General features: G+C 39.8%; 1 protein-coding gene across 3 annotated transcripts in view; it reads right to left on the reverse strand.

Annotated features, from left to right (window-relative positions):
• TRAK1 (trafficking kinesin protein 1) overlaps nt 1–16,669 on the reverse strand; it is a 136,334-nt gene that overhangs the window by 94,340 nt on the left and 25,325 nt on the right. For 2 of the 3 annotated variants that reach the window (XM_082326016.1, XM_082326015.1), the window contains exon 1: nt 11,631–11,669. The exons of the other annotated variant lie outside the window; for it this stretch is intronic. In XM_082326016.1, coding sequence (XP_082182142.1) covers nt 11,631–11,650 — 20 coding nt within the window. In that variant the 5' untranslated portion in view covers nt 11,651–11,669. Of the gene's footprint in view, nt 1–11,630; nt 11,670–16,669 lie in introns of those variants that run through there. 3 annotated transcript variants of the gene reach the window in all.

Raw genomic sequence — 16,669 nt, forward strand, 5'->3', positions numbered from 1 at the left:
AAATGAGTTAAAGTAATCCTTTTTCCTCCCCCAAAAGCAGTAAAAGACATGGAGGTATTCAGCCCTGTGCCTACCCAGAACCCAGCAATGCCAACAAATACATTATTTGTAACCTTGTAGCATTATTCTCATCACCATCTTGGATTGCAACAACAGCCATTTACTGTAGTCACAAAATGTCTGGAACTCCTACAAATAACATGCTACTCCAGAGCCACAGGCTGCACCCTATGGTGATAATTAAGCTTTGAACAATTTTTAGTTATCTGTCTAGCTCAGATTTTGTGCTTCAAATAATACTTTTATTCCTTAGTCTAAAATGGCAGCTTGACCACTGAGAACATTGGTGAATTTAAAGAAATACTTCCTTAAAAGAGGGGAAAAATATCTTTCTGTTGCTTCTGACTAAAATCTTGCCCTTTCTTCCAGGTCACCCTTTTGCTATGCACACTCTCATACTTAATTTAACTACGCTATTTGGTTTAGAGCAGTAGCACAGTTTTGAAGCAAAACCATTTACTGTGAGGTAGCTTGTTTTTCAGAACAGCTTTGGTGCACATGACCAACCTACTCCTTTTTGAGTACGAGAACCTGAAAACTCTGCTCCAAATGCAACCCTGCTGCCAAACAGGGACACGAGACTTCAAATAACCCCGCGGGGTACATCACTGCAAGGTCATCTGGCATGTACCTATGACATTTTTCTCCTTCGGAAAGCTTCAGACTGCGCAGGTAAGTGGGACATTCAGCCCAAGGTGCCAAGCTAAACCTAATCTAAAGTAACCCACTCAAATCAGTAACAAAGATTTAAGAAGCTTCAGTGCCAACAACTTTGATCCACTCATCCATCCCTACTGACCAAAGTATTTGGTAATTCAGACAGAACCTCGGGGTACCAAGGGATTGAGAGAGCTTTCCACTCTTAGCATCTGCCTGGAGCTACAGACCTCTCAGACTGTGTTCTCATTTACTAACTGATGGTTAAACACTTCAGAGGGTTTCAGGGTGTGCAAATTCCACCCTTCAATGTACTTGCAAGAGTCCCACCAGAAATATTCTTCCCTGTTTTGTACATCACTTTGTACATCCACTAAACACCTCTGTTTAACCAAGTCTGCTAAGTTTTACTAAGTCCTTTAAAAAGAACCTTCAAGCTTCTTATTTACATGAAAAAAAAAAAACCAAAACTTTCTTCAGATGCAAAATGCCCCATGTAGACACTGGAGCAAATCAAAGCCAGTTTATATGTCTGTCTAATCTGTGAAATAGATTAACATGCTGGCCTACCCTTGGTAACTCAGAATACAGTCTTCAGTCGGTGTTTTGGAAAATAATCACTAAATTGACCAAAGCAACTTAATGAGACTTGCTTCAAGCATTCAACTTGCTTATTTCTTTACTAATTCACATCTTGCATCTAAAAAGTTTGCATTTTTTTTAAATTTAAAAACAAGTTCTTCACTAAGTGGGTGGCCTCAAAAGCCAGTCAAAATGCCTACCCATTTAAACACACTTTGTCAGACCATAAAGAAACAACCATTTGCAGTACGTCTGGCTTTTACACACACATATGTATATATAATCACTATTTAACTTTTAGATAAAGACTGAATTTGATCCCAAATAAATTACTGAGTTGTTTTAATCTCATCCTGTATTATATACCCTCTTATAAATCATGGGGGTTTATTTTCCACTCAGGAGATAGCTTTGAAATATGCAGAATGCTGACTGCTTAGTTAAACCTCTAACTAGAGGGACATAAACAGTCAAAGTGTCAGAGATGAATGAAAGAATGCAACAAGCAGTTTATTTAACTGCAAACCCTTTACATAAAAACAAGTACTGCATTTCCCATGTTACAAGAGATCCATTATTTTTACAGCAAATTAAAGGGACAAGCATCTTGCACAAGTCTAGCCTACATCCTTATCCAAAGTTTTAAAGCCATTTAAGAACCTTTTAATCAAACATCTTTCCTAGGTTACCCTGGAGGAAAAACTGCCTCGCTCTCTTAACAGGGTTTGTGTGTCCAGTGACCCAGGCAGTCACCCCAAAGCCGTTTGCTACCCCAACATCACACAGACCCTTTTACTCAAGCCTTATATTACGTTTAAATTACATTCCATGCTTCCCCCCCTGCTCCACAGAGGGGTTAGGAACTCCGACCTAGCCAAATGCAATCTTTTCAGAGAAGTACCAACACCCAGTTGTTGTGTCACGTGCTATGAAGGATCTTCTCAGGTACATGCCTCCCAGAAGAGGGGCTCTTCTGCCTATGAAGCCATTAAAGAATGTTTGCAAGCTAAACGTTTGAAGGCTTTCTAGAATCACTTTTTACAAAGCCTCAGAACCAACAAGTAGATGAAGGCATCCAAAACCAGAACAATACCTGGCTAACTGCCAGTGGCATGGCAATGTCATTTAGAATAAAAGAGTCACTACTAGAGAACAAAGGCCAGAACAGCAGCAGCAATAACCAAAAAGATGCTTGAACAATAGTATCAACATGTAAAGCATAAAACCTTAATCTCAAGGTCCCCGAAGCTGCTGCTGTGACCTTGTTCGGCCTTATTTGATCTTTAAGTCATCAATCAAGACGACCATGTTTTCTCAAAAATTAACGCGAGTCAAAACATCACAAATAAAAAGCCCCATAAAGAAAAGGGGGGGGGGGGGGGAGGGGAAAAAAAAAAAAAAAAAGAAAACCACCCCACTGTTCTCCACAAACCAAAGTTTCTCACCACTAGGACTTGGCCTTCAGAAGGAGCCCATCAGTCTCCTGTCCCCTCAGGCCAAGGGAGAGTGGAAGCATACTGTAAGACAAGCCCTGGCTTTGACCTTCGCAGCTGTGAGCGCACAAGTGTGCTCTCACCCGCCTTTATGTAACGCTGCCCCTCTCTGCTCTCAAGTTCCTTGAGGCAAATGTTGCAGGGCTCTATAAATAGTTCTTCCTTGTGTAAGGCTCACATTACATTGGGAGCTTTTTACAGCTCCTTCTACTTTTATTTAACGTAGGCCACCAAACTTGCCCTCGCCCCCCCCGCCCCCCGTGAACAAATAAAACTGAAAACAGTTAAAAATTAGTGCATCACACTACTGGTTGGGAAATCTTAGCCAGACACCCTGTGTGCCTGTCTTGGAAAGGGAAAGCTGTTCAACTACCACCACTAGCACAGAGTCTATGAGAACTGCACGTGCTGTCAAAGAAGGAATTTGCCAGGTAACAACACAGAGCTCAGAGGCACAGCAAGGCAAACTATAAACACCTCAAACATGTACTTTCTGTTCACACCCATGCACGTGCAAGGTGCTCACTGAGGTAGATCAATACAAGATGGCTCCAAGGGGCATGGTCCAATACTTGCTGAACAGAAGGAAAGGATCTAATGACTTAAAAAAACAAAAACAAAAAACAAAACAAAACAAAAACAACCAAAAAAAACACCAAATAATTTGGGATGAGGTTGCTGTTGTATTTAGCATGTATGAACTCCTGTCTCATACACAGACAATACACAAGCTAAACTACAGGAACCGTCAGCTTCAGTACATTAACGCATAGGCTGCCTACCAGCATCTCTCCTCATACCACTAAAAAAAAGGCAGGTATCAAAGATTTGTCAGACAGTTCATGTATGGGGGAAACTACTACACCAGCAGCAAACCAGGTCCTCAAAGAGTACTGATGGGAACAGTGGTAACAGAAACCTGAAAAGTGTGGCTTGTTTATACACCACAAGAGCATGAAACTCCCCGCTTCTTTACTTCTCCATAAGCCTCAAAGGTTTTCAAAAGCTAAGTAAGTATTCGGTACTGCTTTTTCACGAGCTGGGAAAAGCTGTGGGATGACCACAATTTCTCTGAAATGCAGCAGAGGAGGTAACAGCACTATGGCTGCTCTCGAGTCCTGAGCTCATTTCCCACCCACAGGAAGAACCAGTGCGAGCACTTGGCCAGAAGCAGAACAGAGAGGCACAAACGCGCTAGACACACATGAACTAGCTACCAGTAAAGTGCAAAACAAAACAAAACAAACTCAACAACCCTACTGAACAGTGCCTGGGCTTAACACAGCAAGTGGTAGGTAAAGATATTCAAATTAAAATATGTTACTATTCCAAGCCAAAACCCTGATCAGCCAGCCAAGCCATACCTTCTTCCTCAGGACAATGCTAAAGAGCAAGGGAAAGCAGTGACAGCAGCTGAAGATCACGCCAGAATGGTGTTCCCCCCATCGCTACTACTGTTTAAACAAAGATACAATTAAGCTAACTGCCAACAAATTAGGGACAAGAATTTTAGTCAAGTAACCCTAAACAAAGAACAGACTGACACAAACCAGATATTTATCATGATCTAAAGCCTGGGGATGGGATTTTAATCTTGGTTTACATTACTATTGTTTTTCTCCTATTACAGGAGGATTTTTTGAATTTCTCACCCTCCACAATGACTTTTAAGAGTCTATATAGAGTCGGTATAATTTAAATTTTTAAAAATGCTGTTTTATGGGATTGGAGAAGTGTCATTATTTCAAATTTTAATAGCTGCCCTTCTGAAAACATTTACACAAAATATCACATAACAGGACTAAGACTGCTGCTTTTCTTAACTATTTCTTATTGCACAGAGACAATGAAAGCAGGGGTGAGAGGAGCCAGCTGATAGAAAAATAAGGAACAAAATTCCTTGCAAACTGCCTTAAAAAAAACAAAACAAAACAAAACAAACACAAAACCCTCAAAAAACCACACACTATACTTGCTCTATCCTGATCCACTTACTTTCAGACTGAGTTTATTGCTTTGGACAAAGTTGAATAATTATATAAAAAGATGATAAAGAAAAAAAAATCAAACAAATCAAAACTCAATCTGTTGAGTAAGAACATCCCATTTTTTTGCAGAAAGTAAGAACTTAAAGTTTCCTATTGCTGCTAGAAGCAATTTTAAAGATAACTATTAGGAAGCTTATCTCCAAGGACAGTCAGACCACCAATTCCTGCTCTGAGTAAGATGCTAAGAAGACCTGCTTTGGCTCACTAGCATCACTGGCCCTCACTCCCTGGCAGCAAGCCTCCCCACGTGCTCCAGCAACTGGCACTATCCAGTGAGAACCTCCTTCACTCTTCAAGGTTGTCTTACAACCCTAAACGTGCACAGAGTTCCTCAGAATCTTTAGGTACCACTTTAGGTACCAGTGTTGAGAAGTGACATAACAAGACGACAAATTCCTAAACAACCAGCAATCCTGGGCCTTACACCGAAGCCTTGGTCACATGGACTTCCCAGCAACTGAGACACAAGCCGCTGACTGACAAGGGTGCATCTCAACACATACCATTCCAACGCAGGACTGCGTCCCTTCTGCTTCCATAGAAGTTAATGGCTACAACAAGAGAGAGAAATCTCGCAGCCCTTCTCAAAATGCTACAATGTAGTTTAAAAACTGGCACAATTATTCTATCAAGTCATTTTTCTGCTTATGAAGTTTGTGTGTAAACATCAAGAATGAAATAGGAAAATAAGAATTGGCTGTTTAGAGGTTGCTCTGTATACCCAGTATATTACCATATACATGTGTCTGTGTTCTTGGGAACCTAGAAATGTTTATCTTAACAACAGGCTGTGGAATTTTAGGAAACTGAGCCAATTATCCATGGCTTAGTGCCATTAAAGTCAAAGTCGCACTAGCAAAGATTTTGGAACGGAGTTTTTAGAAAATTCCAGGGGCATTAACATGAACATGGCAAGAGCAACACTGTGATACAGTCTTTATAGGAGGAAAAGAAAAAAAGAGAAAAAAAAAAAAAAGAAAAAAGGTCTCCTTACAAGGGAGAACTACACAAGAGGACAAGCTAAGGGGTAAAAATGGAAATTAAATGTAATACAGGCTATGTTTTTGCTTCACTTGCAGACTAAACTATCTTACTTAATTACACAATTAAGTTGAAATCCAGCATTGTGGCTGGACCACAAAAATAAAATCTGAAGCCACTCAATACAGACAGGTCAAATGGTTCCAAACAATTTGGAAATTGATTTTGGAAAATAGTTGCTATAACCCTTAAACATGGTGCTTCTTGAAGTTGTCCTCGAATAAATTCCTGCATGTACATATTCTCCAAAATACACAACATAGTACTGGACACTGAACTTCACTTACCACAGTCAGGGCACAGGCAGCAAGAAAGCACTTAACCAAATTGCCCTCTGCCAGCTCCTGCTCTATTGTAAATCTCTGTTGATGGAGACCTAAAACTACTGTAAGGGGACTGGGCAAGCCAGTCTGCTTACCAACCAGTCAATTCAGTTTCCCACTTATCAGCATGCCTTATGACTTATTCATATCTTAGCACCCAGTCAGAAAGCATTCTGAGTATACCAACAGCCTCAGGCAAGCAACCAAGCCAGCCTTCAGTAAGGGGAAACAGTCCTTTGACGAACCTTATTCCTGTATGTCAAGGATTTTTTTCCTGTGCGTACTCTACAAGTGAATTGGTAGACTGAAATTTGTCTGAAAACTTTCTCTGAAAGTGAAAATTTTCACTACAGTATCAAAAGCAACCCTTGCTCAGGCAGTAAGAGGAACTGGACAAATTTGGTAAAATATTAGAGATGCATGGTAAAGGTGAAAGTACACAGAACAACATGTAGGTTTACAAGGTTGAAAAACACAGCATTTTAAGCACTTCTTCATTCAACTGAAAAAATTAAAAATATCACTAATGTTCCCTGCCCCTAGTTTAAAAGAAAGCATCCCTCAATACAAGTATATTATGATGCTTAGAAATTTCTTCCTTCAAACTGTTTTTTTCATGACCTAAATTTGGCAAAGGTCTTATCAGCCTCAGAACCACAATTAGGATTCATTTTCCTCAACTCATGCACATACTCTATCACAAGCAAAGTTATCATTCCCAATACTCAGTTTCCTTAAAATAACAATAATATTTACTCAGATTTAAGAGCAGAACATCTTCTGGACTTTCAGTACCCACAGTTACATTTGAAGAAGATGACGAACTTTGATGCCATAGGAAAGTAACACTAAAGCCGAAGTAATCATCTGACTATTTTAAAGACTTTCACACTTCTTGCTTGCGCACGAAGAAGCAAGCTTCTGTCAAGGGAGCTGTAGAAGATTCAGATTTCTAGATCAACAAGCAAAATGGAAAGCAAGGCCTACAAGTTCACTCCTGAATATAAACACAGGATTTCCTGAAAGGAACAGACCTCTTTACCTACTCTCTAAATTCCCTGTGTAGATTGCTCATTTGACATGCAAACTCTTAGCTGAGCTGAAACAGGTAAAAAGAAGCCAAGACTTGACAGCTGAAGCAAATAACATCAAAAAGTGCTTTGAGATTGCGCACCCTCAATTTCATTATTTAGCCTTCCTTAGTTTTAGGTTCTCAGTCTAATATGTTCTAGCATCAGACCTTAAAGCTTTATCACGTCTCTTCTACTGTCAAGAGAGAACATGAAACTCTTCTTGCTATTACAGAAGGTCTGGGGAGCACTTCCTTGCAACTTAGTGCGGCAGACAGGGAAAAATTAACTTGCTTGGAAAGGGCTGCACATCACATCATTAAAAGAGGGATTTTTTTAGAAAAATACTTCTATATTCTACATAGGCACTGACTTCCCTGAAATGAAGTTGACCTATTTAACTCCTTCTACAGTTCATGTAGAAAAGCTTTTGATTTAAGTTTAGTCATGCTTTAAGCACAAGAAAGGTGACATATTAAAGTGCATCTACCTGAAGGTTGGGGTCCAACACCACTTTCAGCAAGAAATGCGGAAACAACATTTAAAAGCATGCCCAATAGCAGCAGAGATCTCCAGGCCATCACTTGCCCCATATAAATAACAGTTTTGGCTTTGAAGAACACAGTAGTCCAAACAGTTCATGCAACAGTTCAAACAAAAGACAAGACTGTATCCCAAAGAAAAAACTGTAGCATTTCCCCTACCAGGATGCAGGTAATTAAACACTGTAGTTATTCCTACTGCAGAGTAGAGGTGGGGGTACACTAGACCACCCTTACTTCCCTTGCTGTTCTGGATCCAGACTCAGTTTTCAGAAACATACTGTTTATTCGTCTGCACCAACTGCAGGGTTCAGCAAAGACATGGCCCCCAGCTTCTAGTAAGAACCATTTTCTGTTCCCCTCAGTAAAATATTCTGCCATCACTTTGAAATTGTTGCTTTATAATATTCCATTCTTCTTCTGTGTGCTCTTATGTCTCTGTAAGGTCCCACAGCAGCGAAGCTCAGTTTTCAGACACTTGTCCCTCACCATGGAAACAGAAAAGGAAGAAAAAACAGTGTGCACATACCTCATTATTAAATAAAAATTCATCATCGAAATACCGTACTGATATTCATCATTAGGCTGGAATCTCCATGGCCAAAACAGGAAGCACAGTAAGTTTCCCGTGACTCAGGCCTAGCAATAATTCCCTTGTAAACTTCCATCACCATCACCACCAGCAACGGACATGTCAGGGCCAAAACAAGGCACCGTCCTATGGTTAAAAAAGGCAGCCAGCTTTTAAGCAGCAGTAAGTCTAGCACAGCCCCTCTGAGTTGAATGTCTTGGTAGTGAAAAGCTGCACCAGAAACTTCCTAGAACTCTCTTTCTTTTAACAGAGCCACAGGTTTTCATCGTAGGTCTGAAGTTTGTGCCCTTGCTCCAAAGCTGCTGTTCAGTCCAGACTCCACAGCCACCAAAACCCACACCAGCTGCCTGCACAGCCCCTGCCCACAGCCCAAACGATGTCTGCGCAATTTGAGTAAGGCATGCTGCCTCATCCTTCTCAGCGGGATGAGCCAGTGCTGAGATGCTCTCCTCCTCACTCTCACTCTACCTACGCTGACTGCAGTAGAAACACGAAGGTTTATTAATAAAGCAGGAGGAAAAGGCTGGCTACTGGACTTGGATCCACGACTTTCTAGGCTAAGATCAGTTGCACAGTATGCCAGAAGGGCCAGTTGAGAGACTGGTTTTCCCAGAACGTACCGTGAAACTGCATGGAAACCACACAGCATACACCTATACGGTCTCCCACAGAATCCTACTGCCACATGCGTGCTCATACAGCCACGTTGATAGGGAAGGGAAGGGTGTTTTACTACTCCCATTGATTTCAGACAATCCGTGATAAGTCTACAGTGAGGTAGGAAAAAAAGCAACCTAAGTCCAGCAACAGACCACAGATCACTTAACAACTAGCACTATGTTTTGGGGGGGATTTTTACAATTTTCACCTTCGAACTTTTGCATAACAGTATCATTTCATAGGTTTCCATTCTTCCTCAATCTTTATGTTGTGTTCATACCTGAAGGCACTGAACAAAGAACAGAACTGTTCATTAGCTTTTCAAAGGCCTCTATATAGGAGATACCAATTTACAGTGCAATTAAGAAACCTTACAAAACCTGAACATATAGCTACCACAAAGAAGAATATTTTCTTGCTACTAGAGAGCATATATGATTTACTAGCATGGTGTTTATCTGCAGGTTTCTGAATTCAGACAGATTTTTTCTCTTTCCCCTTGTACAAGTTTATTCTTATCTACTAAGAAGCTTGTTTGTGCAGTCATGCATCACAACTACGTCACTGAAGGTATATGAATCTGTTCTGCTCAGTTCTTGGAGGTTTTGGTTTTTTTTTTTTTTTTTTTTTTTTACAATTCTAGTTAAAATAATGTTGACGCACATTAGTGCACAGCGGTAGAGTATATTCCTACAGATGAAGGCAGGAAGAGAATCTGAGCATGCTCTGTCCTTGCTCCAAACATACCTGCAGACATTACAGCTGCACAATGCTGCCTGGTCATTCCCAGTGCAAAAAGGCAACTAGAGAAGACACTGGACACATCATTCTTATGTTCCTCAGCGCAGCCACCAGGCTCAGCGACAGAGATATGTATGCAATCAAGTCTTTAAAACCAAACATTTAATGGCTAGCTACCACAGTAGTTTGCATTCATTGCCAGTTCCCCTTGCTGCAAGACAAGGGGTGTCACCATAGTCACCAGGTTTTAACCATTATGGTCTGTGTTCTTCAGATAAATTACAAACCGCTGTAAAAATAAAATTAAACTTCAGCTTAGCAAGTTTGCAAATTACCCGGAGTACCTCACGTGTTCTGCATGATGGTGGGCAAAAAATACCTGACCCAACAAAGCTGAAGAGCCATATGCAGAATTTTCCTACAAACATCCTACATAAGCAAAGTTGCACCACCAGATTAAGCCCAACAAAATCCACAAGACTGCATGTGTAGCACAAAAGTCAGCCACCATACAATAGTCTCAGCAGGACCAATGCCCACCAGTCAAAGTGAAGAAAGAGGACATTCAGCATGAACCCATTCTGACTGGCCGAAGAAAGACAAACATTTTGAAAGTTATTTTCAACTGAGACAAAAGGAAAAAAAAGTTTTTCCGTATCAGGTAGATGACACTACCCCGGTACGAAGAGATAGTATGGTGGAACATATAAAACCTAACAATAAACAGTAAGAAGAGAGATGGCTCATCTTTCACTTCAGCACGCCTGCAAACTTTCGATTGCATGGAATGTTATTTTATGAAACGCTGTAGCAACAGACACAGCCTACCTTACTTTATCTTTGGTGTCCCCACAGCAATGAAATACACATCACTGAAATGTTTCTGCTATGTGGCAGCATTCCCAAGTATGTCATTTAGAGAAGTCTCAAACAGCTTTGAAGTCCATTTTGAATTCTCTACCTGCACATTTTATTTGCAAAGATGAACATGAAAGTGAAGAAAAGTGCATTCACTCAGCCATGCACATGGAGACTGAAATGCTGGGGATGACCTTTAAATTTAGCACTAAAACAAAACACACATTAAAAATAAAAAAAGTTGGAAGGGAGGAGGGGGGAAAGCATGGCAATGTATTTAGAGGAGTCTCACTAGCTATTTTGCCACCAGGAAAAAACAGCAGCTCTCCTGCCCTGAGTTCATAATGTAGCACATAATCATGTAAAATGGTGGCCCCTCTTGTGCTTTGTGCTATTTTTCTGCTTCAACTGTCCTTTTGTACAATCATTCTGTGAATAAAATAGGTCAAATTGAAGCTCACAAGAGTTTTTTTTAAATATTACATTTTAAATATTAAAAAGCTGCCTGTAGCTAAGTACCCTCGTCAAATTAAAGGTTCCACAATGTATAGCAATTTCCTTTTTCAGTGGCTTTGTTGTCTGCATCACCCTTCCCTGGTTACTGTGCAAGCAGGAAGAAGTCTTGCGTTTAAGCAAATGCCGTGTACAAATTAATATAACTCCCACTTCATCCAAACTGTCTCAGGCCAGAGCCTTTCCACTAACGCACAGTGAAGAGCGGCACTTCTCAGATTCACTCTAGTTAAAAGGTGTCAGTTTGTTGAGACCCAGGCAGCCTTTGAACATCACCACAGTGAAAAAGGAAGGTTCCCCCCGAGCAATTCTACCGATTTTCCCTCAATAACAGAGATTATTCCTAGCCGAACGCAAGCTAACAAAGCTGAGAAATGTGCCTTTTCTTCACAAGTTACTAGGAGATAACAGGAGAGTCAAACAGACAAAACAGTTGGGAATGAAAGGTACCTTTTTTCCCCCCTTCCCATTCCAAACCACTGGCAGCTCCCTTTTACAGCTCTCCACCAGGACTCTGTCCCTCAGTGACTCTGAGAGTCTGACCAGACTGCTAAAAATAGCTTCTCAACTACAAGACATGTACATTATCAGCGGAAAACATTTCTGCAGACTTAGTAACAGCCCCACAGCTCAGTCTGATGACATGAGAGACTGAAGAGGCAGACTAAAGAATGGTTTGTTGAGTCAGGGAAGCCTTTACTGCATGCCCATCCATGCCCATCACAGACAGAACATGTATTTTTTTCCCCCAGCTGATAGATATTTTACAGGCAACCTCAAAAAACTGTATTGAAAATGTCTTTTTTTGCGTTATAAGCAACACTGTAAAATCTGAATATGCTTAGAAACACATTGATAATCTGAAGTACACTTAAATATATATTAGTTCACAATTCAGCAGTCTTCCATGATTGTTTCTCTGGAGATCTTTATAAGCAACATGTGATAACACACATGACGTTTTGTAGGCAAGTACAACACTGTCAAAGATATTTTTCTCACTATAAAACAGTAATAAAACAGGCAGAGGGATTAAAAGACTTGCCCAGGTCACTTTTGTATGGATACCCGTGTTGTGGGTTCTGTTGCTTCATTGCATGCTATGATCACCACAGGAAAAATGCACGTGAGATCCTCCAGTACCTAAAGTTCAGAGCTAGAGAATTAAAGGCCAGTTAAGAGTCTCAAAAAGGTATGCAAGGCATGTTTCCATCACACCTTGAGAAGGGAGAATAATTTTCATAGCACTTCATGAAATGAAAGTGTTCTAACACTAAAAATACCCGGTTGCTTGTTCCTTTCTATCTCTAGAACTGAGTGCTCTAGTTTAACAGCAAGAAACTAATGGAATAAAGGATTGGTCTGAAGTTTAAAAAAGTTGTACGTGAAAATATTTGGTTTGCATTTTGGGAGGTAGCTGCAACAAAACCTACTTCTAATACAAATGAATCATAGAGATTGAAGCTGTCCTTCACATAAATGTTCACTCAAAACCTTGAGATGGTCATTTCTTGTCAGTAGCAAAGCAATGCTATATTGTTCAATAAAGACAAAGTAGAAATATTTCCCTTTCCCCCTTCAAAAAGTTAGTTTTTTGCTAACCAATAGACTCTAATTACTTTTAAATTATGGTAAATACAAATGTAACAGAGACATGACAAGAAGCAGGTCATCTTCAGATGTTGCACAAAATGGCATTCTGCACTGTATAACTATGCTTAGAGTGCCATACAAAATTTTCAAGGCGTCTTAAAAAAAAAAATCATCTTGACTCACAGCATCTGCATTTGAGATTTTTTAACTAAAAAGGAACTTGCCATCTCTCAGAAAAGGCACAGAAAAAGTTAGGAAGACTTTGAAACTTCATACACAAAACTGTCCTCCCTGTATAGACCACAAACTTCTGCAACTTCCACCATTCCCTGCTACCAGAGGACAGTACTGTGACTTACTCAAAATGGATGGAACAACAGAGTTCTTGTGTCATTACAGCAAAAACTCTGCAATCCACCACAAAGAGCCTTGGTCTGACTCTTATTCCCAACCTTAGTCCATATGGTTCATAGAAGTTAGCTTTGTTCACAGAGATTTTAAGTGGTGAAACATTCACCATCAACTTTAAAAGTTTTTAAACGTGAAGGTGTCCTATTTACTCCATCTCTGTTTTTTGTAAGGATGTTGAGGTATTTTAATTCTTCACATGGAAGACAACAGTAGCTTTCATAATGATACCTCCCAAACTGAATCTCCGGTTATGAAGTTATAGATCCATAAATACAGTTACATGTCATAAACTGTGGTTGCATTAAGGGCTCTAATTTTAAGAAGTCTGGGAGGGATATCAACAACACCTACTCCAGACTTTGAACACATGCTTCAGAAGCATTTTTTCTTGTACAGTTAAAATCCCCAGCTGCTAACAGACCAGCAGTATGATTTTACCCCAAATAAATTCCTGTGCAGAGTTGAAGTGATACTTGAAAGCATCAGGTTTTTTTTTTAAGTAAAGATTTAGAGTGTGGGTGGGTTTTTTTCCTAAGCTTAATGTAGATTTTAGCAAAGCAGAACTTTCCATGGCTACTGTAAACATACAGGGAAACCATTCGTCCATTTGTTTTTCCCATGACACTTTCATCAGAGGGCAAGTCACATCAGTTACACTATGACCTTCCTACTGATGTTATGTTAATGACCACACCAGAAATAAGAAGTTTTCTGAACTAAGTTAAAAATTACTGTGCTGTTGATGTAATAGCTATAATTTGAAGTTACAGTATTGGGAAACATACAAGTAAACTAGTGCTTGGGCATAACTTAAAAAAAAAAAAGAAAAGAACAAGGAAAAAAGAGTAGAAATCCCAGTGAACTTGCATCTTTCTTTAAGAGGCAGAGAAGAGGGAAGGATTTGTCTGATCTAAAGAGACGGCCATTTCAAGATAAACACTTAAACTCAAGTTTGTTTTCTTTTGGTTTGTTTTACATTGGAAGGTGGGCACTGAGAGGCTGATGTATGTGAATTAACTTACCACCTTTTCCTCTCAAGCAAATGCTCTCCAAGTATTTCCTCTATATCCATTGTCTCTCTCATCACTTCAAGAACTTCACTTATGGGAAGAAAAGGAAAAGCCAGGTTCAAAAGTCACCAACACTTCTCAGCAAGCGGAAGGATATCCTGACCAGAGCCACTACTTCCTTCACCTTCCCAGTCAAAGTGACCAGGAGCAGTACCAAACAAGTTTACTGAAAACTGGCTAGACCAGGACAAGTGCCAGTATTGGAAGGCTGATTTTCCTTCACTCGCCCTGGTACAGTTAGGTGTAGTTGTGCAGTAACAGTTGCCAACGCACTGCATTTCCTGAGAATAAAGCGTGGGGTTAAGGGAGGGAAGGAACAAATAAAAATAAGCTCAAGGTCTCTTATATCAATACATGTCCACATTAGAGTTTCCACATGATATCCGAGCTATTTATATTAAGCCTCTCTGGCCAGTCTTCCAATAAATTAAGCTCTTGAATGACTTAGGGTTCACATGAGTTTTTACAGCCTAACTAGGCAACTATGCTTTCTACATCTCCTGTATTCAAAGTTTCTTTCTCAGCTACATTTTTCAACTTCAGTTCCAACTCTCTGATGGAACCTTGTATGCGTGAAGTCAAATGACATCAGGAAGCACATTTCGTCTCTTTTAGAGAAAAACGATTTCAGAATGAGGTGAGATCAAAGGGGACAGTATCACAGTTGATGAGGAAATAGTTTCAGTATTTAAAAATCTAACAACATGGAAACCACAAGGTGAAACACACTGCTATCGCTTCTAATCCTCAGGTTTTCCCAGTAATTCCTGTACGGCCCCACGATGAGTAGTAATGATTTGAAGACAAGCTGCACTGCTCTAAAAGGCCACATATCCACCTCAGTCTTTAATTTCATATTCGAAACAAGTTGTCTCAGAATAATTCCAACTAAAATCCTAATTAGGAAGGCTAGTAAATGTATTATAACTAAGTCCCAATACTTTCAGTTCTGTTTAAAGACTTAATTAAGATTAAGCTATTTTGTTTTCTTGCTAGTCTGCAAAGACTGCAAGTTTTGGTACAGACCTACCCTTTGCCTTTATCCAAGCTCCCTTCACACATTTAGAACCAGACTGCTCACTGAACAAGACCTCCTGACTACAGCAGCACCTTTCACATAAGTTTCCTCTGCCTCCAACTCTTCTTCTTAGTATCTGTGTTAATGCCAGGTTTTGGGACACAGTTCACCAGAAAGAAACAAAACTGATTTCCATTGCAGGCCATGCCATAGCAGTACATACATTACACAGCAATACCTGGGATATGCAAAGGGTGGGTGGGGGTGGGGTTTGAGAAGAAATAAAAGTCTGTTGAAAAATATTTCCAATTTTAACATGTTCCTTCAAAAGGACTTTCTCCACAAGAACTGAAAATTGCTCAAGAAACGTGCAAGGTAGGTGTTCCTCCATATTTTAGAGATAAATAAAAAAAGCGGGGACAAATTTTGAGCCACTCTGCAATGAATGTAAGTGCCTCACTGGAAGCAGACTTAACAGAAAGAAACAAGAAGTGTGGGTAAGCTAAGTGAACAGGAAGAATACAAACTCTTTGTATTCATGGTACCTTTATGTTCTTTAATCGGGGGTGAAACAGGAATTTACAAGAGGAAAAAGTGAGCCATACGAAAGTGAACAAGAAAAATCCATCACATGTGTTTCACTCAAGATCACTTTAGATTTTTTAGTCTAATCCCCATGGAGAAGGGCTCTTACTAGAATTTAAGTGCCCTTCAGTTGCAATGTAATCCTACCTGAGCTAGTGGGGACAGAGAAGGAAGGGAGTAAAAAGAGCTAACAAGAAGGGTATTCTTTCTGCCTGATATGAACTCCATCTCTGTCCAGCTACAATTACGCTCCCATAATTTGCATTCATGTTACAGATGCTAACAACTCTACAAAAATGTCTCATTTCCTTCCCTTTGCTTTCCTACAATAGTCTAAAAATCTCAGTGCTATAGCTGGTTTTGAGTGTGTTAAGGATTTTAGGTATTGCAGGTAGTGCCAGTCCAAAGAATTTTTATAAAGTTTTAAAATGTAAAGCTGTTCATTAAGAAATGTCAGCTTCCTTCAAGTCAGTCAATCACAGACCAAGGAACAGCTATTATGGGCATTGTTCCAAAGCTGAAAAGCTCCCAACCATGGAAAGGCCCTTTAAACTATTTTGGCTCTGAGATGAAATGGGTTTTGTAACAAAGAGCATGTGAAAAATGAAGTTAAACTCGATTTCTTGTTTTAACTTGATTAGAAGCAGTTGCAAATTTTTTACAAATTCACTAAATGCACTCATTCTTTTAACAGAGTTCAGACACAGCCAAGTTGTGAAGTAGTAAAAAGAATCAGTAAATTATAAAGAGTTGCTCCTCATTTGATTATAGCAGTGAAGATTATTACGTTAAAATTAACTGGTAATCTGACA

The sequence above is a fragment of the Platalea leucorodia genome (assembly GCF_965183815.1).
Source record: "Platalea leucorodia genome assembly, chromosome: 1".
In the NCBI taxonomy this organism is placed as follows: Eukaryota; Metazoa; Chordata; class Aves; order Pelecaniformes; family Threskiornithidae; genus Platalea; species Platalea leucorodia.